At 34.6% G+C, this 27,178-nt stretch overlaps 1 protein-coding gene across 1 annotated transcript in view; it reads right to left on the bottom strand.

Moving 5' to 3' along the window:
- Nucleotides 1-5,591: 5,591 nt before the first annotated feature.
- Nucleotides 5,592-27,178, bottom strand: part of CCDC169 (coiled-coil domain containing 169) — a 63,244-nt gene continuing 41,657 nt past the window's right edge. Inside the window, exons 7-8 of the mRNA XM_063103438.1 lie at nucleotides 21,460-21,536; nucleotides 5,592-5,691 (exon numbers count right to left, since the gene is read on the bottom strand). Coding sequence (XP_062959508.1) covers nucleotides 5,592-5,691; nucleotides 21,460-21,536 — 177 coding nt within the window. The remainder of the gene's footprint in view (nucleotides 5,692-21,459; nucleotides 21,537-27,178) is intronic.

The raw sequence follows: 27,178 nt of genomic DNA, 5'->3' as shown, positions 1-27,178 counted from the left end.
AAGGAGGTAATTCTAGTTATGGAGATTAAAGGATTCTCCATGTTCATTACCAGTAGTATTTTTAACTGATTCTAAAATCTCCAGTGTGATATTTTTATCACCTCTTTGCCCCTTTGTCTAGCTATCTGGCTATAACAAAGCCCTTAACTAAATATTCTCTTTAAAAACTACAAAATACCAGTGTGGCTATTTAATTGACCTCTTCCCACTATTTACTTATTGATTCTTTTCTCCAACTCGTTTAACACTATCTGGACAAACTACTCTAGTGCTATCACTTGCTTTTAAGACTTTTTTAATACACTGTTAAGTAAACATATTTTCTAGACACCTTATGTTGTTCTATTATTTCAATTACTTATTTTTATTACATTGAGATATCAGAATATTTTCAATAAAAAGTCAACCCCTTCTTTCCTGTTGTATACACATAATGGTATCTTTGAAATTTGTTCTGTCTTCGTTCTATAGACTAAAACTCTAAGATAGGAAAATCAAGTAAGCTTCCCTAAATTATATATCTTGTTAAAACATGTTCCCTTCTTCTATTCCACAAGTCTTCCTTCTCTCCCTCTCCCCTTATCTCTGAATCATCATTTGGAGCCTAACTAATGTTTCTCTGTAGAACTGAATAATAAATTATGTGTACCAGAACATATCTTTTGGTATTAGATATCTTGTATGTATAACTTTATATTATGGTGCGAATATTCTTATATTAAGTCCTCCAATGATATTATTATTATTATTATTATTTTTTTTTTTGTCGTTTTTTCGTGACCGGCACTCAGCCAGTGAGTGCACTGGTCAGTCCTATATAGGATCCGAACCCGCGGCGGGAGCGTCGCCGCGCTCCCAGCGCAGCACTCTACCAAGGTGCGCCACGGCTCGGCCCCTCCAATGATATTATAAAGTATGTTTTGCAACATCCATTTAGGTTAAACAAAATGTATTAAGTGCCTGTCATATGCTAGGTACTAAGCTAGTTGGTGACAAATGGTGAATAAGATTGTTCATTACACTAATATGCTGGAGATAAATGACACTGGGTGCTTCAGAATGCAGGAAACACACAAAAAGAGAAGATTTTAACATAAGATAGTAAATGCTAATTCTTGCATATATTAACCATGCAGATGAATCTCCATCCACTTAACCATTCCCCTATAGTTATACAGTGAGGAAGCCCATTTTTTGATATTATAAATAATGCTGAAAAAAATGATTGTCCTATGTTCTCTATATACAGGATTCCTCATTAGAATAGATTACTAGAAGTATAATTACTGAGTCAATGTATGAACATTAAGGCTATTCAATAATATTATTAAATTGTTTTCCAAAAGAATTACATTACTTTATATTCCCACTGGCATTATATTATAATTTTTTTTTCTTTCAGACCTGTCAGTATTGAAAATTATCTTTTTGAAAACCACTGTTTATTTTATAGATGAAAAAGGTACCTAATTTAGTTTACATTTAACAAATGGCCATTAATAATATCACATCTGATTTTGACGGTTACTGGCTAATGGTAAAACAGCAATGTTCTGAAAGCCCATATTTACAGCCTATGTGTATGCAGCCTATATGGCGCAATCAATGCATATTTTAGGGAGTTATTTTTGTCTCTAGTTTCATTATGTTATAAATGAGCAGGGAATCACAGAATCTTAGCATCAGTAGGGATACTGGCAGTCATCAAATCAAAACTCCCACCATTACAGGAATCCTTTCTATAATATCACTGAAAAAGGGTAACCTAGCCTGTGCTTAAATAATTCCATTGATGATAAACTTACTGTTGAGTAGTTCTCCAAACAATAATACTTCCCTGTAACTAAGATAGTAAATATAAAATTGCTTTGATAAAGTGAAAAAAGAACTCTCTAAATTCAAGATTTTTCTAATTCATAGGTCATATTAATTGGATGTTAACTTGCTGTAAAAATAGTGCCGTACAGTCAATATGATCTCACATTTATGTAGTGCTTTATTATTTTAAAGGTACTTTTTCATACCTCAATTATTTGTACACATAGCAAAAAGAAACCAAATGGTGCTATCGATAAGCCTCTGTGGCAAGAATATTCTTAGCCCGAAATAAAGAATTTCTTGTCTAGTAGAATATGAATATAATAGTACTAAAATTAATATAGATAACTCTGCTTTGAAATCTCCAGCTATACATGATAAAACTAATGACGATAATGAAAAAGTAGAAATAATTTCTTTGAAACAAAAACTATATAGCTCATTATAAATTAAAAAAAAAAATCCAGTCCCAGTCAAAAATGAAAAGGGGGTGTACAAATATCTCCACAAGGTATTAAGCAACAAATGGGATTATTCAAAGTTAAAGAGTCAAAGGAGAACATCAGGAATTAGTATAATTATCTCCTTAGTGTTGTAATGACTAGTGTAGTACTTGAAAAACTTGTTAGTTGGAAAATTCTACTTAAAACTATGTTCTTGACCCAATAATAATACTGGTAATGATGCATTCCAATTTTTAAGACCATAATTTTTTTCAGAGAAAGATCAGACAATATTTCACTAAAACGTATCTATTAATTAATATTAAAATGTTAATGCACATTTAACATTTGTAATAACAGCTTTATTGAGGTGTAAATCACAAAATATACAATTAACCCACTTAAAGTGTACAATTCAATGGTTTTTAGTATATTCACAGAGTTGTGCAACTGTCACCACATTCAATTTAAAATATTCTTATCAGCCAAAAAAGAAACCCTGTATCCGTTGGCAGTCACTCCCCATCAAAGACCTTCCCCCCCCCGCCTTAGGGAACTACTAATCTACTTTCTGTTTCTGTAAATTTGCTTATTTTGGACATTTCATATAAATGGAATTACACAATATGTGGTCTTTTGTTTTTGGATTCTTTCACTGAGGGTGATGTTTTCAAGGTTTATCCATATTGTATCATATATCAGCACTTCATTCCTTTTTATTGCCAAATAATATATTGTTTGGATATACCACATTTAAAAAAATCTATTCATCAGTTGATAGACACTGGTTTGTTTTCACTTTTTGGCTATTACGAATAATGGTGCAAACTCATGTACACACTTCTATGTGGACACAGATTTCCATTTCTCTTGGGTATATACAAGAGTTGAATTGCTGGGTCACATGGTAACTCTATGTTTAACCTCTTGAGGAACTGACAGTTTTACAAAGTATCTGTACCATTTTATATCCCCATCAATAATGTATGAGGTATCTAATTTCTTCACACGCTTGCTGACACTCATTATCTGTTTTTTTTGATTATAGCAACAGTTGTTTTTATAAATGGTATTTTTCGATATTTTGTAATACATTTAGATATTTAAAATTTTGAAATACATTAAATATTGTTTTACTGTTTTTTGCTTTACGAATTCTAAACTTTCTAATAAAAAAAGCAAATACTGATATCAATACATATTTGACTATCAAGCAAAAAAAGACCTAAATTGTCATTTCTGCTCTGGTTATTGCAATAAATAATTACATTTTCTTATAATAAAACTTCACATAACAATTACCTTCAGAGCTTAGAACTAGGTAAAACTTTATATCTACTTATGTGTTCCTTCTACACAAAAACCAAGAGCTGAATAACCAATTCCTTCTTTGCACTGATGGCTAGAAAGTTTAAACCTAGAGCTTTTTCTTAGTTAAAAATTTTTGCAAAACTTCAACTTTTATTTTCATCTTTGGTGTTGTTTTTATACCTTTATATTTAGTAAAAGCGAACTCACATCCTTTTCACAGGAAAATAGGGTACAAAGAAGTAATTAAGAACATGATAAATGCCTTTGATTTGTACAGCAATCCCAAAGCAGTAGTTAGGGTAAATATTCCCAACTCTATACATGATAAAACTGAGCCAATGAAAAGTGAGTTACTCAAAGTCAAAAGCTTAAAAGTGGCAAAACTGATGTTACATCACAGATCTTAGAGTCTCCCATTTCAGTTCTTTATATTATCCCCACATTTCATCACTGTTTAAGGCAAACATTTTCTGACACGGGAAAGCATCCAAAAAATCCAAAAACAAAGGAACAAAAAAACTCCTGCAGAACTAACACTTAAATGTTATACAGTCCCCATGATAAGATGTTCAATTAATATACCATCCTAGTGATTGAGATAACTTTAAATGTTCCTCAAAACAGTCCTCATAATGGACTAATTCCACATGAAAGAAACAAATATGCTAACTTTGCATTGATAATTATAACTATTACTAATATTTAAATTATCAATTTATTGCTAATGCTAAGAAAGATAGAATAAGACACAAAAATCTAATAGTTGTCTAATAACATGGGTCATATAGTACATAATATCTGTAGTTAGCTGAAGAATAGGGGAAATATCTCCAAGTAGTTCCAATGTAGAATAACTTACAGGAAGTTACTTTATATTTATATTTTATATTTTAAAGTCACATAAAAGAATTACTTGGCCATATGAAATCTATACATTTTTCCTTAAAGAAAGAAAATGTCTGTAGAGGTAGTTATAGACATGCATTTGATATTCATTACTGGTGATACTGAATACAATTTAGGTCCAGTACCAGATACAAGGTATGAACACCATTAATTGAAAACTGTACTTACCTCTAGGTAATTTCTAGAAATTTAAACTGCAATAATTTCACTTATCAAAGTGGAAAATAAGTTATATGTATGTTTCAGACCTAGGGAACAATTATCAAAATCATCTGAAAAACAAAAACAGTCTAAACATGAGTAGGAGAATTCAATACATTTTATAAATGCCTCAAAAGAATCTTCTTTTATCCTCACTTTATCTCCACTTCTAAGATTGAGTTTTGTGGTAAACACTTGCAAAGTCTGGTACAAAGAACTAACTAGACCATCACTACAAGTTAATAAACATCACAAAATGACTTAAATCAACATGTGCTAAGTGGCAGGACCATGTGACTGTGTAAGTATTGGTTTTCTAGAATGGTATGTAACTAGAAACGGTAGTTTGCCTCAGTCATTTTTTAGGTTTGGGAAATAAAGGCAAGGTGAAGAGACTTGCCCAGGGTCCCCTAAGTTTATGGCAGAGTGAGGACTTTGTTTCCACAATACCATATGTCAAGTCAAAATTTTAAATGCATTTGATTTGCAGCTTTGATTAAACCTTGGGTTTAAAAAACTGAGCATGATATAGCCTGAAGTAGTAAAGAGTTTTATGAACTCACATTTTTAGTTAATAGACAATTAGAAACCAAATATAATAGGAATGTCACTACTAGAGTAGATCATACATATATTATTAAAAGCAAGTGTAATGATGCCAACCTTCAGGTTTCCTAGGATATTTTAAAGATTAGAAGCATTTCTATTAGATATTATAGGGTCACTGGAGAAAATTACTTTCATGCAGATGAAGGAATAAACTTCTGAAAGAGGAGCTGAAGAGAAGTTTGGCATCTCTTTCTCATATATTTCATTCCCTGAAAAATGTGTTGAACATTAACTTCACAAGTTGAATCTTACAGATGAAGGGGGAAAACAAAGGAAGAAATAGAAATCCACCCATTTCTAGAATCATGGATTGAGTTTTGGAAGATGGTTTGATCTTGTAATCTTTTTTACTGGTCCTCTCTTGGCATTAACTGCCTTCTGATTAACAGGATTATATCTTCCCCTGAAATAAAAGAAATGTTTATTATGATTTTTCCAGTCACCAATGTATACAACAAAAACATATGTCACATAGGGAGAACAGTATATTGCACCTAATTCCTCCAGTCCACAGTTGATCCATGGAAATCTTCCAGTGCATATTTTCTGCTTACTGTGCAATCTTAGGCAGCCATAAGTTATATCACATCATCTCACCATGGCTATACAGGCAAGCAACTCAAGATAATCCAAAGGCTGGGAAGCAGCCCATCTTGTGACCTTATGTGGAAAGCTCTGTCTAAAGAGGAATAAGATGAGTCTCATACATTGTTGGTGGGACTGCAAAATGGTGCAGCCTCTATGGAATATGGTATGGAGGTTCCTCAAACAATTGCAGATAGATCTACCATACGACCCAGCTATCCCACTGCTGGGAATATATCCAGAGGAATGGAAATCATCAAGTCGAAGGTATACCTGTTCCCCAATGTTCATCGCAGCACTCTTTACAATAGCCAAGAGTTGGAACCAGCCCAAATGTCCATCATCAGATGAGTGGATACGGAAAATGTGGTATATCTACACAATGGAATACTACTCAGCTATAAAAACGAATGAAATACTGCCATTTGCAACAACATGGATGGACCTTGAGAGAATTATATTAAGTGAAACAAGTCAGGCACAGAAAGAGAAATACCATATGTTCTCACTTATTGGTGGGAGCTAAAAATTAATATATAAATTCACACACACACACACACACACACACACACACACAAACCGGGGGTGGGGGAAGAAGATATAACAACCACAACTACTTGAAGTTGATACGACAAGCAAACAGAAAGGACATTGTTGGGGGGGGAGGGGGGGAGGGAGAAGGGAGGGAGGTTTTGGTGAGGGGGAGCAATAATCAGCCACAATGTATATCGACAAAATAAAACTTTAAAAAAAAAAAAAGAAAAGAAGATGGTTTTAATAAAAGGCTGGTTAATAGAGTAAAAAAATAAATAAATAAAGAGGAATAAGATGGGTCATTCTGATACTTGCTCTTGGAATTTGAATTGAGATTACAAAAACAGAAAGAATGAGGCCACAAAGTAGAGCAGGAACAATAAAGCAATAAGGATCCATGAATTCCTATTCTTACATTTGTATGGGATCCTCTTTCCCTTACTGACTTATGTATATTATAATGCCAACTTTCCTACACTTTTGCATGCGTTAGTAAAAGGCCACTTCAATTCACTGCAGTGTGCTTTTAAAAAATATTTTAGTTAGGGTATGATGTTGAGACAGGATAGGGCTAGGTTGTGGACTAGACAAACTCCATTTTCCCTGCAGAGGACATTTTGTTACAAGCTGCACTTTTCCACTCCTTGGTCATGAGACCCCCAGGGCACATGATTACACCATGGCTCTAATAAAAATGACTGAAAGAAACTGCTCTGATAAAATAAACTGATAAGAGAGGAACAAATATTTGCTGAGTTGCAGAACTCCTTCCCCAAGGCTTGTTAGAATATAACTGTAAGCTTTGTCTAAAATTTATCATTATGGACCCATTCTTTCTTTTCCTGTAATTGTAAAGATTAAGTTACAGATTAATCTTAAGACCCCTTTAGGAGTTATACACAAGATGCTCCTAGAACCAACCTCCCTTGTGACCACTGTAAAAATACCAGAAATCATCAAAGCAAGATGCTGACATCTATTGAGGAACTGCTCACCTTTAAAAATACTTCCCCAGCTCCACTTGGGGAACTGGCTTCCATATAGCTATCTTCCTTATGCGTAAGTTTTCTTCTATTTTTATTTATTTATTTATTTATTTACTGTATAATTTCATTTATTTTATTTATTTACTTATTTTATTTTATTAATATACAATGTAGTTGATTTTCTTGTCCCTTTACTGATTCCTCCCTCACCCCTTCCTCCCCCTCTCCCGCCCATCAACATCACATCTGTTCACTTGTCTTAACAAGTTCAAGGAATTGTGAATGTTGTGTCTTCTTCCCTGCCCCCCCATTTGTTTGTGTATGTATTTATTTTTAGCTCCCACAAATAAGTGAGAACATGTGATATTTCTCTTTCTGTGCCTGACTTATTTCATTTAATATAATTTTTTCTAAGTCCATCTATGTTGCTGCAAATGGTAGTATTTCATTCTTTTTTATAGGAGATTAGAATTCCTTTGTGTAGATCTACCACATTTTCTGTATCCACTCATCTGATGATGAACATTTGGGCTGGTTCCAACTCTTGGCTATTGTAAATAGTGCTACAATAAACATTAGACTACAGTTATCCCTTTGACCTAAAGATTTCCATTCCTCTGGGTATATTCCCAGCAGTGGAATAGCTGGGTCATATAGTAGATCTATCTGTAATTGTTTGAGGAACCTCCAAACCATTTTCCATAAAGGTTGAACCATTTTGCAGTCCCACCAACAGTGTATGAGAGTTCCTTTTTCTCTGCAACCTCATCAGCATTTATCATTCTCAGTCTTCTGGATATTAGCTATCCTAACTGGAGTGAGATGGTGTCTCAGTGTGGTTTTGATTTGCATTTCCTGAATGCTGAGTGATGTTGAGCATTTTTTCATGTGTCTTTGGCATTTGCATATCTTCCTTTGAGAAATGCCTATTCAGCTCCTTTGCCCATTTTTTAATTGGGTTACTTGTTTTTTTGCTGTAAAGTTGTTTGAGTTCTTTGTATATTCTGGATATTAATCCTTTGTCAGATGTATATTTTGCAAATATTTTCTCCCATTCTGTTGGTTGTCTTTTAACTCTGTTAATTGTTTAAATCAGTAGCATTTCTATACTGTTGAGTGAACATGCAGAAAAAGAAATCAAGAAAGCTAGCTCAGTTACAATAGCCACCAAAAAATAAAATACTTAGGAATAAAGTTAAGCAAGGATGTGAAAAATCTCTACAATAAGAACTACAAACCACTGTTGAGAGAAATTAAAGAGGACACAAGAAGATGGAAAGATATCCCATGCTCTTGGATTGGAAGAATTAACATTGTGAAAATGTCCATACTGCCCAAAGTGATCTACAAATTCAATGCAATCCGCATCAAAATTCCAATGACATTTTTCTCTGAAATGGAAAAAACTATCCTAACATTTATATGGAATAACAAAAGACCAGGAATAGCCAAAGCAATGCTGAGCAAAAAAAATAAAGCTGGAGGCATAACACTACCTGACTTAATACTACAAAACTATAATAATCAAAACAGCATGGTACTGGCATAAAAACAGACATATGGATCAATGGAATAGAATAGAGAATCCAGAAATCAACCCATATACCTACAGCTATCTGATCTTTGACAAAGGCACCAAGTTTACACTGGGGAAGAGACTGCCTCTTCAGCAAGTGGTGCTTGGAAAACTGGATATCCATATGCAGGAGAATGGAACCAGACCCATACCTCTCCCCATATACCAAAATCAACTCAAAATGGATTAAACAATTAAATATACACTCTGAAACAATAAGTTCTCTTCCCTTTAAAAATAAAGCATTGCTTGTTTTACTGCTAGGTATGTTGTTCACTTCTATGACTTTGCAACTGAAGAACCTGATCTGGTAATAATGTCAGCAAAAATGACAGGGTAAGAACCTGTCATTTTACCCTTACTTTATGAAGGAGAAAAATCCTCTCCTCCATAAAAGCAATGAGAAGTTGGCAAAAACGGTCAACTTTTTCACAACTCTAGAAATTAACCAAAGGTTTACAGTAATCCTGAAGAATGTATATTAAAAAAAAAATAGCTGAAACTCAGTAAGAACACTGAGCTTTGTAGCATTTTAACTTGCTTTATTCCTATTCACTGTCCCCATCCCAAATCCCTTCTCCAGCTCTGTGGTAGCCTTGAAAATCAACAGCCCACAATCACAGTGAAAACCAGTAGCCTGGCAGGCAACATAGGGAACAAAATGGGATTGGAGCTCTTTTAAAGTCTCATTCATTCCCAAAGAATTTCCATTATTTAAATAATCTGGTGATTACCTGAAAGACCCACTCACAAAGCTGTATTTATTCGATCCGACTTGGAATGTGAAAAGTCTTTTCCCTAGGGGCATTTGCTAAAACAATTTGAAGGTATTATTTAATTTCATAGCTGCCTCAGTCAGTTCATATAAAATTTAAAGCAAAAAATAAGCTAACCAGGAAACTTAAAAGGAAAAGCTTGGAAATTAGCATTGATAAGCTCCATCATAATCTAGAAGGTCACGCACATGTGTAACTGTGTGCATATATAGGTCTGTGTGCATACTCAGGAAAGACCTGAGAAGGTCCTAAGCTCTTGCCTCTGGCTGATCTTGAGGCTCCACACAAGCAGTAAGTGAAGGCTGAGGTAGAGTTGTAATTTTCCTGGCTGAACGTTGAAGGTATGTCCCAATGCACACACATACAACCCCTCAGGAGAGGCTGGGAGACCTACTTATTTCAGGCATTTAAAGAAATCTCTGCCCAGTCATTAGCTGACCACTAAGCTAACTCAGCAGAGACTTCGGTGGCCACACATGACAAAGAATTACAGACTTTACAGAATTATTTTAGAAAAGTCACTAAACAAACAACAACAACAAAAAGCTACAACAACAAACCCTGGGTAGGTGAAAGAATTTGATATACAGAGTGGCCACATTATATTATTTAAAAAGTTCAGTTTTCAACAAAACATTACAAGATATTATGGCTCTTACACAAGAAAAAATCCAATCAATTAAAACTTTCACTGAGGAAGTCCAGAAGTTCGACTTATTATACAAATAATTTAAATCCACTTAAAATAAATATGTTCAAAAAACTAAAGGAAATCACATCTAAAGAACTAGAGGAAAGTATGAGAATGGTGTCTCTCCACATAAAGAATATCAATATAAAAGATAGAAATTACAAAGACAAACCAAATAGACATTCTTGAACTGAAAAATAAGTGAAATGAAGAATTCAATAGAGGAGTTCAACAGCAGATTGGAGCAGGTTGAAGAATCAGTGAAGTTAAAGATACATCAATTAAGATGATCAAGTTTGAGCAACAGACAATAAATAAAAATGAACAGAGCCTCAAAGACCTATGGAATACTATCAAACATACCAACATATGTATAACGATGTCCCAGAAGGAGAGGGGAGAGAAGGGCAGAAAAAATATTTGAAAATTAATGGCTGAAAATTCCCCAAATTTGATAGAAAACATTAATGTGCAAATCGAAGAAGTTCACCAACTTCCAAAAAGGACAAACACAAAGAGATCGACATTCAGACACATCACAGTCAAACTACCAAAAGATAAAAGGAGAATCTTGAAAGCAGATATAAAGAAGCAACTCAGTATGTACAGAAATCCTCAATAAGATTGACAACTGATTCCTCATCAGAAACTATGAAGGCCTGAAAGGCAGTGGGATAAAATATTCAAAGTGCTGAAAGAAAAAGATTATAAATAAGAATTCTATATGCAACAAAACTATCCTTTTAAAATAAAAGAGAAACTAAGACATTCCCAACTAAACAAAAACTGAAGAAATTCATCACTAGCAGACCTGTCCTACAAGATATACTAAAGAGAGTCCTTCAAATTGAAATGAAAGGACATTAGTAGTAATGCAAATTGACAAAAAGAAATAAAGAAAACTGGTAAAGGTACTCACATAGATAAACATAAAAGAAAGTATAAATATATTTATTGTTTGTAATCCTTCTTTAATCTCCTAAGTGATTTAAATAATAACTGCATAAACCAATAATTATAAATCTGTTTATGGAAACAAAATATATATACAACAGTAATTTGCATGACAATAACTGCACAAGTAAGGAGGAAGGAATGGAGCCATAGAGGAGAAAAGTTTTGATACACTACTGATATTAAGTTCGTTTTTATCTAAAATTTATTATTATAAATTAAGATTAGATTATTATAAATTAAGATGTTAATTGTAATACCCAGGGCAACCACCAAGACCAGGAGCAGATAGCTTCAGTGGCAAATTCTACCAAATACTAAAAAAAGAAAATTATATAATTATATACATAAAATGAATACTTCATTAACTCTTCATAAAAATCAAATAGGAGTGAACACTTCCCAACTTATTCTATGAGGCAAATATTATCCTTTTCTTTTGCTTCTGCTTGCTTTGGCTTTGATTTGGTCTTCTTTTACAAGTTTCTTAAGGTAGAAGATTAGATTATCGATTTGAAATTCTTCCTTTTTAAAAATATAGATATTTACAGTTATAAATTTACCTCTAGGCACTAAAGCTGATTACAGGCTTGTATGAAAAAATCTATAGCTAATAATATGCTTGATATAAAGACTGAAAGCTTTCCCTCCAAGATCAGAAATAAGTTAAGGATGTTCACTATTAATTCTTCTATTCAGCATTGTATGGGAGCTTCTCTCTAGGTTAGTCAGACAAAAAAATAAATAAATGAGAGACATCCATACTGAAAAGGAAGAAGTTAAAAAAACCATCTCTAATTGCAGGTGACATGATCTTGTATACAGAAAATACTAAGAAATACACACACACACTTATTAGATCTAATAAACAAGTTCCTCGAGGTTCCTGGATATAAGATCAATATACAAGAATCAACTGCATTACTAGATACCAGCAATAAAGTCATAAAATGAAATTGAGAACATAATTCCATTTTAAATAGTATCAAAAAGTATAAAATATTAATAAATACATGTACCCAAATAAATATATTATTTGTACACTGAAAACTATAAAACATCATTGAAAGAAATTAAAGAAGACCCCCAAAATAGAAAGACATTCCTTATTCATGGATTAGAAGACTTAATATTGTTAAGATGGAATACTACCCAAAGTTATCTACAGATTCAACACAATCTCCATCAAAATATCAGCTTCTTTTCGTGAAAAACTTGACAGGCTGGTTTTAAAATTCATACAAAAATAAAAGGGGTCCTGAATATCCAAAACAATAAATTCGGAGTGCTTGCACTTTTTTATTTCAAAACTTACTAAAAAGTTAGAGTTATCAGGACAGTATGCCATTAGCATAAAGAATAAATTATAGATAAATAGAATACAACCAAGACTCTAAAAATAGACCCATGTGTTTAAGGTCAATTAATTTTTGACAAGGGTACCAAGACAATGCAATTGAAGACAAAAAGTCTTTTCAACAAATGGTTCTGAGACAACTAAAGAGACACATGCAAAAGACAGAAATTGGACCCCTACCTCACACAAAAATTAACTCAAAATGCATCAGAAGGGGGAGAGAGGTGGAGGATAATTGGGTGGGGCACCTGGTGTACAAACACAATTTGTGGTAAGGTGCATGCTGCCAGTATGGATCTGGCCTTCACATCTCGGGCACAATGGGTGACAGTCAGCTTTGTATCTCATTAATACTTATAACCAATAAAAAATTAATTAATTAAAAAAATGCACCAAAAGGGAGCTAAAACTATAAAACTCTTAGAATAAAACATAGGCATAAATCTCCACGTTCATGGTTTAGGGAATGTCTTCTTAGATATGACATCTAAGCACAAGCAACCAAGAAAGAGCAGATCAATTGGACTTCATCAAAATTTAAAACTTTTGTGCTTTAAAAAATACCATCAAGAAAGTAAAAAGACAACCCATTGAATGGGTAAAATATTTGCAAATCATGTGTCTTATAAGGTCTAGTACCCAGAATATATAAAGAACTCTTACAATGCAACATCATAAAGACAACCCAATTTAAAACTAGGCAAAGGACTTAAATAGACATTTCTCCAAAGAAGATAAAGAAATGGCCAACATCACTAGGACAGCTAAAACTTTTAACAAATGAACTGTTGACAAGGATGTAAAGAAATTGGAACCCTCATACATTCCTGGTGAAAATATAAAATGGTACAGCTACTTTGGAAAACAGCCTGGCAGTTCCTCAAAAAGATAAGCAGAATGGAATTGACCCAGCAATTCCATCCCTAGGCATATACATAAGAGAACTGAAAACAAACACACAATACTTGTATAGGAGTGTTCACCACAGAATTATTCATAATAGTAAAAAGGTGTAAACAACCCAAATGTCCATCAACTGGTGATCTGATAAACAAAATGTGGTATAGCCAAAAACTGGAATATTATTCAGCTACAAATAGGAATAAAGTACTGATACATGCTCCAACATAGATGAACTAGAAATACGCTAAATGACAGAAGTCAGACACAAATGGCTACGTATTGTATGCTTCCATCTATATGAAATAACAAGAATAGCATAAAGTAGATTGGTGATTGCCAGGGGTCGGGGGAGGGAGGAATGGGGACTGACTGCTAATGGGTATGGGGTTTCATTTCAGGGTTATGAAAATATTCTGGAATTAGTGGTGATGCTGCACAAGCTTGTGAACATACTAAAAATCATTGAGTTGTACACTTTAAAAGGGTGAATTTTGGGGTATATGAATTATATCTCAATGAAAAATATTTTCCAAATGTGCTGTGGGAATTTAAAATTTTTTTTTAGTTCAATGATGATATTTGAGAATAATTTCATCTTCTGGTGTAATGTAGAATTAACCACAATCATTCAATTATATCATATTTAACTGATTAGTAAAATATCATAGTTAACTGATAGTTCATTATAGATATTATTTGCTCTACTAAATGCTTTTTTATTAAGGATGTTTGAAGTAGCTTCCTAAATATGACCCAATCCTAAAAGATCTCACTGACATGGTGACACTAATCACAAAGCTGAGGAACATCACTTAAAATACTAGATGTCTTTTGGAGCAGTGTTTTGCAAAGTGTAAAATGCAATTCACTAGTGAATTGATTTAGTGAATTACAATAGCAATATAAAAATAAATGGAACAGAAGATGAAATAGCATGCATCACACATAGTAAGGGTAAGTATTATTTCATGAATTGTTTTAGTTATATATAAATATATGTGGATATACTGAGTCACAATACGGTATCAATTACGGTCAACCAGTCAACAAACAAAGTTTGGAAATAATTTTACACCACTGGGTACTGTGGTTTTAAAACAAATGGTGGTGGCTAAGCCTTTTGCACAATTTTGTTAGCATAACAGTGTTGTAGATTTGTCACTTGCAGTTTCAAATTATTGTCATATGAGAATATATTTCAGAAAGTTCGCGGAAAAATAGAATTAAAAGATAACGTGAATCTTCCCATGAACTTTTTGAAGTACCTTGTACGTATTTTTTCTCCTCACAAATTAATACCTTGTTATTTTGCTGATTCTTTATATTTAATAATGTACTAAATGTTGAAGAGTAATGAGAATAGCTAATGCATATTGAACTAGGGATTTTTTTAATAATCTCTAATTCTCATACCAACCTTTCAATTTGTGTTTCATCATCCACATTTTATAGGTAAGTAAAATGAGTCTGAGAGCAGTTACTTACAGAAAGCCACATTAAATAATAAGTGGTGGAGGCAAAAATTGATTTATCTATCTGCTTCAAAGCCAATGCCAATTTTTATTTACCACCTGGCTTCTATTTTTAAAAATACTGTACTGTATTAGTTACACAAACATTTACCCTGCTATTTTGACATGATGACTTCCATAGCCTACCCAGTAGATAGACTTTCTCTTGATTTTTCTCTTTTAGTATAATGTAACAGAGATTATTACATGGTATACATATTCTTACAGAAAATATTTAGTATTTTAAATATTTAGGTACAGACAGAAATCTCCATAACCCCACTATACTATTTAATATTGTCATTTTTATTTACTATTCCAGATAAGCACTTTTCCATGTTAGTTATGTATTCTCCTAGAATGTAATTTTTGCAACTTCATAATATCCATAATAATTTATTGAATTATCCTCTTCGAGTTGATTATTTTGGTTGTATTTTCTCTACTAGCTGCTTTTCTTATCAAAAGAAAGTTCGCCTAATGATCTGTCTCTTAATGGGTCCTAGGATCAATTTCCCTCAGGTGCTTTCATTTCAGGGCACTAAAGACTGTTTTGTTATTTTCTTCCTCTAGGACCTTTAATCACTCTAAAACTCTTCATAAGCGGGAAAAAAATGAAGCTGCACACTAAAGAAAAAGGTAAGTTTTACAGTTTGCTACTTTTAGGAACCACTGCTGTGGAATCAGCTTTAAGTTTCTTGCTTGCTGGAATATGATTTTTCATATTTAATACATGCCATGGGTCACAGTCAATAAAGTCACCTATTAACTTGTCTAGAATTTTTCAGGAACTTCCAAAATACATCCTAAAGAGACTACTTCTCCTATTTATCTTAAAGGGCCTTTTAAAAAAATAAGTATATGTAAGAATCTCTAAAATATATCTTTTAACAGCAGTATAGATATCTTGCTCATTTGTGGCCATGATCCCATACAGTAGGAATATAATAGTTAATATTCAATCAGGCGCTATCCCTCTTAGACGGATCCTTAAATAGAATTTAACTTTTAAATGGGCATTTTCTAATGCTCTGATTTATTCTGAACATTAGGAAAATTACAAATTTTAATATTAGTACATATGAGAATATTAACCAAAGCAAACATTAAAAGCCACTAAAACTTAATTTTAAAAACATTTTACGTAAACACATATATAGAAAAGTGCACAAAACATAAATGTACAGTTCCATGAGTTATAATAAAGCAAATACTCATAATCACTACTCAGGTCAATAAATAGAATATTGCCGTTATACTGGAAGACCCCCTAATGCCTCTCCCAATCATTTTTCCCTTTCACCTTCCTATTGATAATTACTATCCTGTCTTTCGACAGGAGTCAGAACTATTGAACTTAGTTTTGCCTGTCTTTGAATTTTATATGAATGGAATCATATTGTACATATTCTTTCATTTTTGACCTCTTTCACCCAACACTGTGAGAATTATCCATAATGTTGTGTGAACTGTAGTCTGTTTTTATTGCTTCAAAAAGTTCATGGAAAAATTTGTATAATCTTTTAATTCCATTTTCCACAAACTCGTATGTGTGTGTGTATAATTTTTATCCATTTTACCCATTCCACTACTAATGGACATTTAGGTTCCTTTCATTTCTGGACTGTTAAAAGAAAAGCTGCTAGGAAAATTCCCATACAGGTATTTTGGTGCAACTGTATGTGCTATTCTGTTAGATATATAACTAGGAATAGAATCATAGGGTCATAGAGAAAATGTATGATCAGATAAATATACAAAATAATTCTAAACAGTATTCCAAAGTGGTTGTATAAATTTACACTCCTAATGAGAGTCCTCTATTCCTCCACATCCTTGATAACACTTGGAGTCATCAGTCTTGAAGATTTATGGGTCTGTCTGATAATTTTAATTTGCATTCTGCTGATGAGTAGTATTGTTGAGTACCTTTTCATATGGCCATTGGCCATTTGGATATCCTCCTTCTATGAGATGCCTAACACCAAAACTTGGTTTTAAAACTCAAATTTGAATCATCAACAAAAGAAGGATACTAACTTCTAGAATTAAGTTGGTAACTCAGAAAAACAATACTTTAAGGTAGTACCAGTTGTATATAACTAATTTGGGAGATTACAGGTTGCCCTGGGTTGACTGTCCCCTCAAAACTTAATCCCCATTGTAACTGTTGAGAGTGGGAAATCCTATTATGGTAATTGAAAAGTGGGGCCTTGAAGAGGTTATTTGATTGTAGGACCATGTCATAGTGAACAGATTAAAAATGGTAGTCATGGGTGTGTTTTGGAGGGCTTTAAAAGGAGAATGAATGAGGAAGTTAACCTCTCTCTGCTCATGATTTCACAGTGTGATACCCGCATTGTGGAGGATACCAACATTTATAAGCACAAGTATTTCACAGAGCCTAACTTATAGCTTAGTAAGACCACAGTCCTTAGTTTTTAGAAGGGTCAAAGCCCTTTAGCATAGGTTGTAGCCTAGTAGGGTGAGAACCCTTAGTTTTAGCAAGGCCAAGGCCCTGTAGTTTAAGGTATAGCTTAACTTTTTAGAATTGCACATAGAAATGCTAAGCTTGGGAAAAGCAGAAAACTTTCCCAGGACTAAAGTCTCTATTGTAGATAAAAAAAATTGTAACACAGCAAAAATGCTGGCTCTAAGGGCAGATGTCCTTGGTGCAGCTAAACCTTATGATGGGAAAGTACGACGATTATCTCATTGTTCTTTTTGTAACCACCTGTGTTCCTTTTCTGTAATATTCTTGCATGGAGAATAAAAACAGAGAGAGACCTGATTCAGGGTTACTCCCGGGATCTTTCTGCTCTGGAAAGAATTCCTGCTGGGGGTAACTGCTTTGGGCCTCTCACTACTCAGGAGAAATGGGCTTTGAGTAATCCTTTGCATCTCCATCACCCTGGGAGAGGTGACACTGCATCACTGTCACTACCACCAAGACCCTCACCAGATGTGTTCCCAGGACTTTCGACTTCCTAGCTTCCCAAACTGTAGGCAATAAATTTCTTTTCCTTTACAAAATACCCAGTTCTATGTGTTTTGTTATGAGCAACAGAAAAGGATTAATACACAGGTGATGGAGTTTGTATGTACTGTCCTCTAAGAACTCATGTGGAAATTGATCCCCAATGTGGCAGTATTGGGAGCTGTTTGGATCATGGGAGTAGATCCCTCATGAATGGATTAATGCTCTCTCTGGGGAGTGGGGGTAGTGAGTGAGTTCTTGCTCTATTAGTTCCTGTGAGAGCTGGTTGTTTAAAAGAACCTGGCTCCTCCCTCTCTCTCTTGCTTCCTCTCACCATGGAATTGGCTTGTACCTGCTGGCTGCCTGCTGCTTTCTACCATGAATAGAAGCAGCCTAAGGCCTGCACCAGATGCAGCTGTCCCAGAAGTGTAAACCAAATAAAGCTCTGTTCTTATAAATTACCCAGTCTCAGGTAGTCTGTTACAGCAACACAAAATGGACTAATAAAATAGGTATATAGAAATGTTTCTGTTAGATGAATAATTTGGTTATTTATAGTTTCAGAAAGTGAAGGGATTTTTATCCATTTGTTTGACCATCCATTTATTCATGAATTTATTCCAAAATTACTAAACACCACTTTCTGCCAGGCACTGTATTCAACATTAGGTTTTATCAAGGATGGAAACTTGATCTGAGATAAAGCTCAAGCAGTGCTGGAGGGTATAAGCCAGATGATGAGCAGGTGTCCCAGACTGTGTTGTCCATCTCTGTGCACCAACACCTCAAACTCAGCTCAGACGTGTCATGAGGGTCCCACAGACAAGCTGATCATCAGCATGATGCACACCTGCTGCTACATAAGGGGGCAAGAAGGAATGGCTTTGGCACCTAGGTGGTCTACCTGGGTGTCCTTTAGTACTAACTTGACCGATTTTTACAATAAGTAGACAAGTACATTAGGCATGACCTGCAGAGGACATGATAAACAGGGGATCCAATTCTAAGGGTCTAGGGCATCCCACTAGAGGAAGGAAAAGCCTACCCCTAGGTCATGGATGAATCTGCTTGGTACATGCGGCTGCACTATAGCCCTACTCCCTCTGCCCAAACCTGGTTCCTTCTTTTCTCCAGCAGGTATGGATCCTAAGAATGCTCCATAATAAATTTCCTGTGTTGCTATTCCCATTTCAGAATTTACTCCCTGAGAGATCCAACCTATAACAGTATTCAATGGAAAACCAAACTGCACTCACAGACCTATAGTCTAGCGATACATATATGTATGTGTGGTAATATACTCATATGGTTAGAATGAAGTTTTATTTTTATTTTCAAAATATTTCCCCCTGCACTATTTCAGCAAATTTGAATTAGAGAAGTGATATCTTTTAAAAAAATATTTGAACTGGAAGATAAATGTAAAAATAAATAATTATTTAGGGTGGTTGTGCAGAAAAGAGTTAACAAAGCAGGCTTGAGACTGCTGTCCTTGGAAAAGCCTGCTTGTGAGGTTGGCCCTTGGCTGGGGTCTGGGAACTTATTGGTAAACAGTTCTCTACACTGATATAAAACCTTTCCTAAATGATAAGACTGGCTTTCTGCGCCTATAATGTTTGTACAAACAATATGGTTTATATTGAACACCTGGTTTCCTTCTGGGAATCTGGAATTTTGGTACACGTTAGGCAGAGGATGCAGATGTGACCTGCTCCGAATAAAAACCTGGGATGCTAAGTATTTAATGAGCTTCCCTGGTAGAAAAACTTCATGTCCATACTTGTCACAGCTTGTTGCTGGAAGAATTAAGTGTGTCCTGTGTGACTCTACTCAGAGAGAACTTTTAGAAGCCTGCACCTAGTTTTCTCAGACTTTGTCCTATGTGCCTTTTCCCTTTGTTGATTTTGCTTTGTATCCTTCCACTGTAATAAATCTTAGCCATGAGTACAAAACATGATGATCCCTGTGAGTTTTTCTAGTGAGTCACTGTACATGGGAGTGATCTTGGGGACCCCAGCACAGTGGTATAATAGTTTTTTACAGGAAAGTTCTTCATCAAAATTTACTTTAATATTTAAACTATATTATATTTCCAATATGAAAATGCATAAATATAATGAATTATAATTTTAAACATTTATGACTATTTGAGCAAGAATAGTCCACTTGATCCATCCAGCCAAATACTGAACAATATGTTGCTACCTCATTAATCTTCACCAAAGAAATTTTCTATATTGCATATACTTGAGTGCCTCTTACCTAAATCTGTATTTGAAAAAGATTCTGACTTACAGCTAATTTATATCTTGGTTTAATTTTCTGTAGTGTTAAGTTATATATGAGTATATTTCCCTACTGCGCTAAGGTTACATAAGACAAGGGCTGCCTGAGTAATTCTTCTGTACTTAGTACAGGACCAGGAAAAATTGTGTAAAATCCACAAAACATTCCTGTTCTTTATGTATCCTAAACCGATTTTGTTTACATAGGAAGTGAAGTTTAAACTTCTTTGGTATCTACATTTATTTCAGTGTCCACTGCGATGAAGATTTTTCCTCACTAAAAAGGTTAAGGCTGACACTTTAATTGTATTTATATAATTGTTAATGGTGTAGTTTAAGCTCTCCTTGGGTACAGTATGTTTTAGTTTAAAAAATAAGATATTAATCATGTTTGAGGACTGTATTAGTCCGTTTCTGTTGCTTATAACAGAATACCTGAAACTGGGTAATTTATAAATAAATGAAAATTATACAGTTTCAGAGGCTGGGAAATTTCAAGTTGAGGAAACACATCTAGTGAGGGCCTCCTTCTACAGCAATGCAGGGTATCATATGGCAAAAATGGGCTGAGCAAGAGAGTGAACCCACTCACTCGCTCTCCTTATAAAGCCATTGGCACCACACTCATGACCACACATTAAGCCATCAACTCATTATTACATGAATGGATCAATCCATTCATTAAGGCAGGTCCTCACAATCTAATCACCTTAAAGAACACCTGCTTTTCAATTACCATAATAGGATTTCCCACCCTCTTAATACTGTTACAATGGAGATTAAGTTTCAATGTGTTTTGAAGGACATTTAATCCACAGCAAGGAACAAAAATGTTTTTGAGATCTAAAATAATGTGTATAAATAGTGAACAGAGATTATAAACTTCTTTAACTTCTCTTAACATCTGCTATTTTATACTGTTGCTATAAAATCTAGAAGTTCAACTTACAAAATATAACAGACACCTGTTTTGTCAATACCATTCACATGCAAATATAATTAATTAGAAAGAAAAGATATAGCTAGACTTACGTACGTTTTCACTAGATTCTCTTTCATTCTAGGCAGTTGATCCATCTGTTGCCTTTTAGAAACTTCTTGTAAGCCAGAGACCTGAAATATAAAAATTTGATTGTTTATACTTTTATTTCATGATTGATTTCAGAGATAAAAGGAATAGTCAATTCTCAACTAACTCTTTCATAACCAACTCCTTAGTAGCACATATAAGAGAAGCTGAAGAAAAAATGGGAACTTCTGGCCTTCTACAGTATTATCAAGCTTCTAAAGGTTCTGGAAATTCCCCTATCTCCCCACAGTCCATGTGATTTTTAAAATAAATATGGAGGAAACTGAAAATCATATCATCTATGTGGTATAGATCATTAAAAGTTTCTGTAGTAGACACTAAATATACATATACATGCACCCTGTCATTAGGGTAGATAAGACAATAGAAGCTGTAGGTATGTTGAAGCAGAAATAGACAATATTTTCACTTTTGTCTATTTTGAAATTCCTCCAGGATATAAAAATGGAGACTTCTTGTGGATAATGTAAATATAATCTCCCAGTCAGGAACAATGGAGGCTGATGACCTTAGAGATAGCAACTGAAGCCACAGGTCAATGAGATCATTCATTAAGGGCACGCAGAGAAGAAAGTCAATGATATAAACTTGAGAAAGGAACTTTTAAGGGATAAGAGAATCATCAAAGGTAGACAGTCATTGAAACAATAGATAAAAATACAGTCATGGAAGTCAAGTGGGAGGAGGGGTATTCAAAGAAGTGAGCATAGTGAGCAGTGTTAAATTCCTTCCAGATGTGTAATGCCATGAGGCTTGAAGAGGAGACATTGTATTTGGCTATTAAGAGACAAATCGGGCGAGAGGAGAGCACAATGGTAGGGTCAGAAGAGAGATGAAAAGAGGTTGAGCACTGACAAGCAAAGGCAGTGTGTGTATTCGCTCTCTCATGTAGTTTGGCTGAGAAAAAGAAAGCTAAGGGATCAGTTTAATGAGATCAATTGGAGTAAAATAAAAGTTTTTATTTTGTTTTGGTGGAAGAGTCAAGCATATTGCATGCAAAGGGTAAGTTACAGCCAATGAAAGGGAGATTAAAAATATCAGGAAATAATTATTAAATGAGTCCTAGAGGCAGCAGATAGACTTGAGAAGTTTGGGATCCTTTTGCTTTAAGAAAGAGGAAGAACAGGAATGGTGGATAAAGATGTGGATAAATGTGGTAAAAAGGAGGACAATTGGATTTAATACCTGATAGACTCTCTTTATGAGCTAAGATGTTAGAAAATTTGCTAAGAGTGACAGGTCTGAGTGCATTGGGTTGGAAAATGGAATTAATTAATTCATTCACTCATTCAGCAAATGTTATTGAACCTCTACTATGAGGTATTTCAAAAAGTTCATGGAAAGATTTGTATTATCTTTTAATTCTATTTTTCAACGAACTTTTTGAAGTAATCTCATATGTGCCATCAGTACACTAAGCACTGAGGTACAAAGACAAATAAGTAATGGTTCTCTTGCGGAAACAGCAAAAGAAATAGATGATTACAATTAAGTGCCTTGATAGAGGTCTGCACAGGTGCTTTGTAAGCATACAGGAGATGTAACTAATTCAAGTTAAGAAGTAAGGAAAGGGTATTCTAGGTAGAAGGAACAGCAATGACTTCAGGAACACAGCAGCAAGATATATGCAGGAATTGCACATAGCATTTAGCCTGGGTGCAGTACAGATGTTAGCAGGGATAAGGCTGCAGAGACAGGCACAGCCATATTGGAGAGGACATTGTAGACCACACCAGGGAGCTTTGCTGTGATCCTCTGGGCAATGCGAACTGAAGGTTTTTAACAGGAAACAGCATCATAATATCTGTATTTCAGAATGACCACTCAGGCAACAGAGAAAAAAATAAAAGGGGGGGTGGGAAGGAATGGTGGAGACAAGACTTTGACAGCTTTGCTGTTGAGATATCTCAAATACTAGGTTTAAACCTGAGGAGTTCCATTTTTAAATGAACAATAACAAAATAGAGTTGTCCAGAAAGGCAACAGAAATACCTGAGCAGTCTGGCTAATATAACTTAATATTTTAGCTCACAAAACAAAATTATGGGAAGACAGAGTTGTCTCCAAACCTTTGAAAAGCTATCCTGCAGAAGGAAGAGTGTAGACCTGCTCAGTGTTCTTCAGAGGATGGAACTAAAACCAGTGGGTTTTCAGGAAATTTCAAGAAAGGAGAACAAGGAGCATCATACAATGCTTTAACAATTTTAACAATTAGAACGTCCTGACAATGAAACAGAACTACCTCAGGTTCCTTAATTGTAAACCAAAAGCATTATATTTAATGACCTCTCAGATCCATTACTAAAATTCTATGTTTCTGGGAATAGAAGCTAAAACGTGCGTATTATGTATTGCAATAAGCTCTAGTCAGTCTTTCTGTCTAACTTTTAAGTAATGCAGTGTACCTGTGTATTCTTAAAAAGCAATGCCCATACTGTACATGCATTGTGAAAATTAGAAGAAGCCTAAGATGGGGAAACTCAGTTTCAGTCAAAACAGTGAACCAAGAATGAGACAAAGCCACAGAGACAGGAGCAGAAGTACAAACAGCAGACTCAGCACATAGCTCTACTTATCTACCAATGAATCAATTATTTATGTATTCAGCATGGAAAGAACTGCAAATCATCCATTAACCTTTCCAGTCACTGTGGTATCTGCATGGTCAGAACCGTCTTTGACTATGAAGATTAACAATTCACTCTAGAGTGAAAATCCTTATTAACATTTATTCTGGGGGACAGGATTAACACCTTCCTGGGAAGCTGTTAAAATAGGCTTTTATTGTATGTTCACTGATCCTGATTAGTCAGAGTAGGATTATCCACCTAAATGAATTTTCAGATAAACAAAGGTAAATGAATGCTTTGAAGGCAAAAAACCCACTTTACTTTTAATCTTAGAAAACAAAATCCTTCAACAATGTTTTATGTATTACCTTTTCCTTAATGATTTGGGTTTATAATTACCAACATGAATTTCTGTATTATGTTCAGTTCAGTAAATAGTTTTAAACATTTACTGTTTGCCATTCTTTCTACTAAGTGTAAGGGAACAGAAAAATGAGGCACCCAGCCTGACCTCAGAGAGGAACCTACAGCTGAGTGAAGCAAACAGATACATCTGCAATAAGGGACCAGGAGGAAGGTGAAGGCAAGTAGAAATTCTGGTGTCCCAAAGACCCTCTATAAGTTAGGTATAGAGGGAAAGTATCTCAACATAATTAAAGCCATATATGACAAACCCACTGCCAATATCATCCTGAATGGGGAAAAGCTGAAAGCTTTTCCTTTAAGAACAGGAACTAGACAAGGATGCCCACTCTCACCACTCCTATTCAACATAGTATTGGAAGTACTAGCCAGAGCAATCAGAGAAGAGAAGGAAATAAAGGGCATCCAGATTGGAAAAGATGAAGTCAAACTGTCCCTGTTTGCAGATGACATGATCCTATATATCGAACAGCCTAAAACCTCTACAAAAAAACTCTTGGAATTGATAAATGATTTCAGCACAGTAGCAGGATACAAAATCAACACACAAAAATCAGTAGCATTTCTTTTCTCCAATAGTGAACATGCAGAATGAGAAATCAAGAAAGCCTGCCCATTTACAATAGCCACCAAAAAAATAAAATACTTAGGAATTGAGTTAACCAAGGAGGTGAAAAATCTCTATAATGAGAACTACAAACCACTGCTGAGAGAAATTAGAGAGGATACAAGAAGATGGAAAGATATCCCATGCTCTTGGATTGGAAGAATCAACATAGTGAAAATGTCCATACTACCCAAAGTGATATACAAATTCAATGCAATCCCCATCAAAATTCCAAAGACATTTTTCTCAGAAATGGAAAGAACTATGCAGACATTTATATGGAATAATAAAAGACCATGCATAGCCAAAGCAATGCTGAGCAAAAAAAAAAAATAAAGCTGGAGGCATAACACTACCTGACTTTAAGCTATACTACAAAGCTATAATAACCAAAACAGTATGGTACTGGCATAAAAACAGACACACTGACCAATGGAATAGAATAGAGAATCCAGAAATCAACCCACACATTTACTGCCATCTGATCTTTGACAAACGCACCAAGACTATTCACTGGGGAAGGGACTGCCTCTTCAGCAAATGGTGCTGGGATAACTGGATATCCATATGCAGGAGAATGAAACTAGATCCATACCTCTCACTGTATACTAAAATCAACTCAAAATGGATTAAGGATTTAAATATACACCCTGAAACAATAAAACTTCTTAAAGAAAACATAGGAGAAACACTTCAGGAAATAGGACTGGACACAGACTTCATGAATACGACCCCAAAAGCACGGGCAACCAAAGGAAAAATAAACAAATGGGATTATATCAAACTAAAAAGCTTCTGCACAGCAAAAGAAACAATTAACAGAGTTAAAAGACAACCAACAGAGTGGGAGAAAATATTTGCAAAATATACATCTGACAAAGGATTAATATCCAGAATATATAAGGAACTCAAACAACTTTACAAGAAAAAAACAAGCAACCCAATTAAAAAATGGGCAAAAGAGCTAAGTAGGCATTTCTCTAAGGAAGATATACAAATGGCCAACAGACATATGAAAAAATGCTCAACATCACTCAGCATCCAGGAAATGCAAATCAAAACCACACTGAGATACCATCTAACCCCAGTTAGGATGGCTAAAATCCAAAAGACCCTGAACGATAAATGCTGGCGAGGTTGCGGAGAAAAAGGAACTCTCATACATTGTTGGTGGGACTGCAAAATAGTGCAGCCTCTATGGAAAATGGTATGGAGGTTCCTCAAACAATTGCAGATAGATCTACCATACGACCCAGCTATCTCACTGTTGGGAATATACCCAGAGGAATGGAAATCATCAAGTCGAAGGTATACCTGTTCCCCAATGTTCATCGCAGCACTCTTTACAATAGCCAAGAGTTGGAACCAGCCCAAATGTCCATCATCAGATGAGTGGATACGGAAAATGTGGTATATCTACACAATGGAATACTACTCAGCTATAAAAATGAATGAAATACTGCCATTTGCAACAACATGAATGGACCTTGAGAGAATTATATTAAGTGAAACGAGTCAGGCACAGAAAGAGAAATACCACATGTTCTCACTTATTGGTGGGAGCTAAAAATTAATATATAAATTCACACACACACACACACACACACACACACACACACACACACACACACACACACACACACACACACACACACACACAAAACCGGGGGGGGGGGAAGAAGATTTAACAACCACAATTACTTGAAGTTGATACGACAAGCAAACAGAAAGGACATTGTTGGGGGGAGGGGCGGAGGGAGGAGGGAGGGAGGTTTTGGTGATGGGGAGCAATAATCAGCCACAATGTATATCGACAAAATAAAATTAAAAAATAAATAAATTAATTACTTAATTTTAAAAAAAAAGAAAGTAGTCAGAATGCAGATGGTTGTTAAAGCTCTGAAATAGTAAAACCAACCAGTCAGAGTGTATATGGAAAAAAGAATCACAGGCCCTAATAAAACATTGGAGTTAGGTGATAGGGGTGATAATGTCAAAATTTAAGCTGGTAATAAAATATTTATTCACTAATCAAAAAAAAAAAAAAAAAAGAAAGAAATTCTGG

This window comes from Cynocephalus volans, chromosome 7 (assembly GCF_027409185.1).
Source record: "Cynocephalus volans isolate mCynVol1 chromosome 7, mCynVol1.pri, whole genome shotgun sequence".
In the NCBI taxonomy this organism is placed as follows: Eukaryota; Metazoa; Chordata; class Mammalia; order Dermoptera; family Cynocephalidae; genus Cynocephalus; species Cynocephalus volans.
This window is presented reverse-complemented; position numbering and strand designations above follow the sequence as displayed.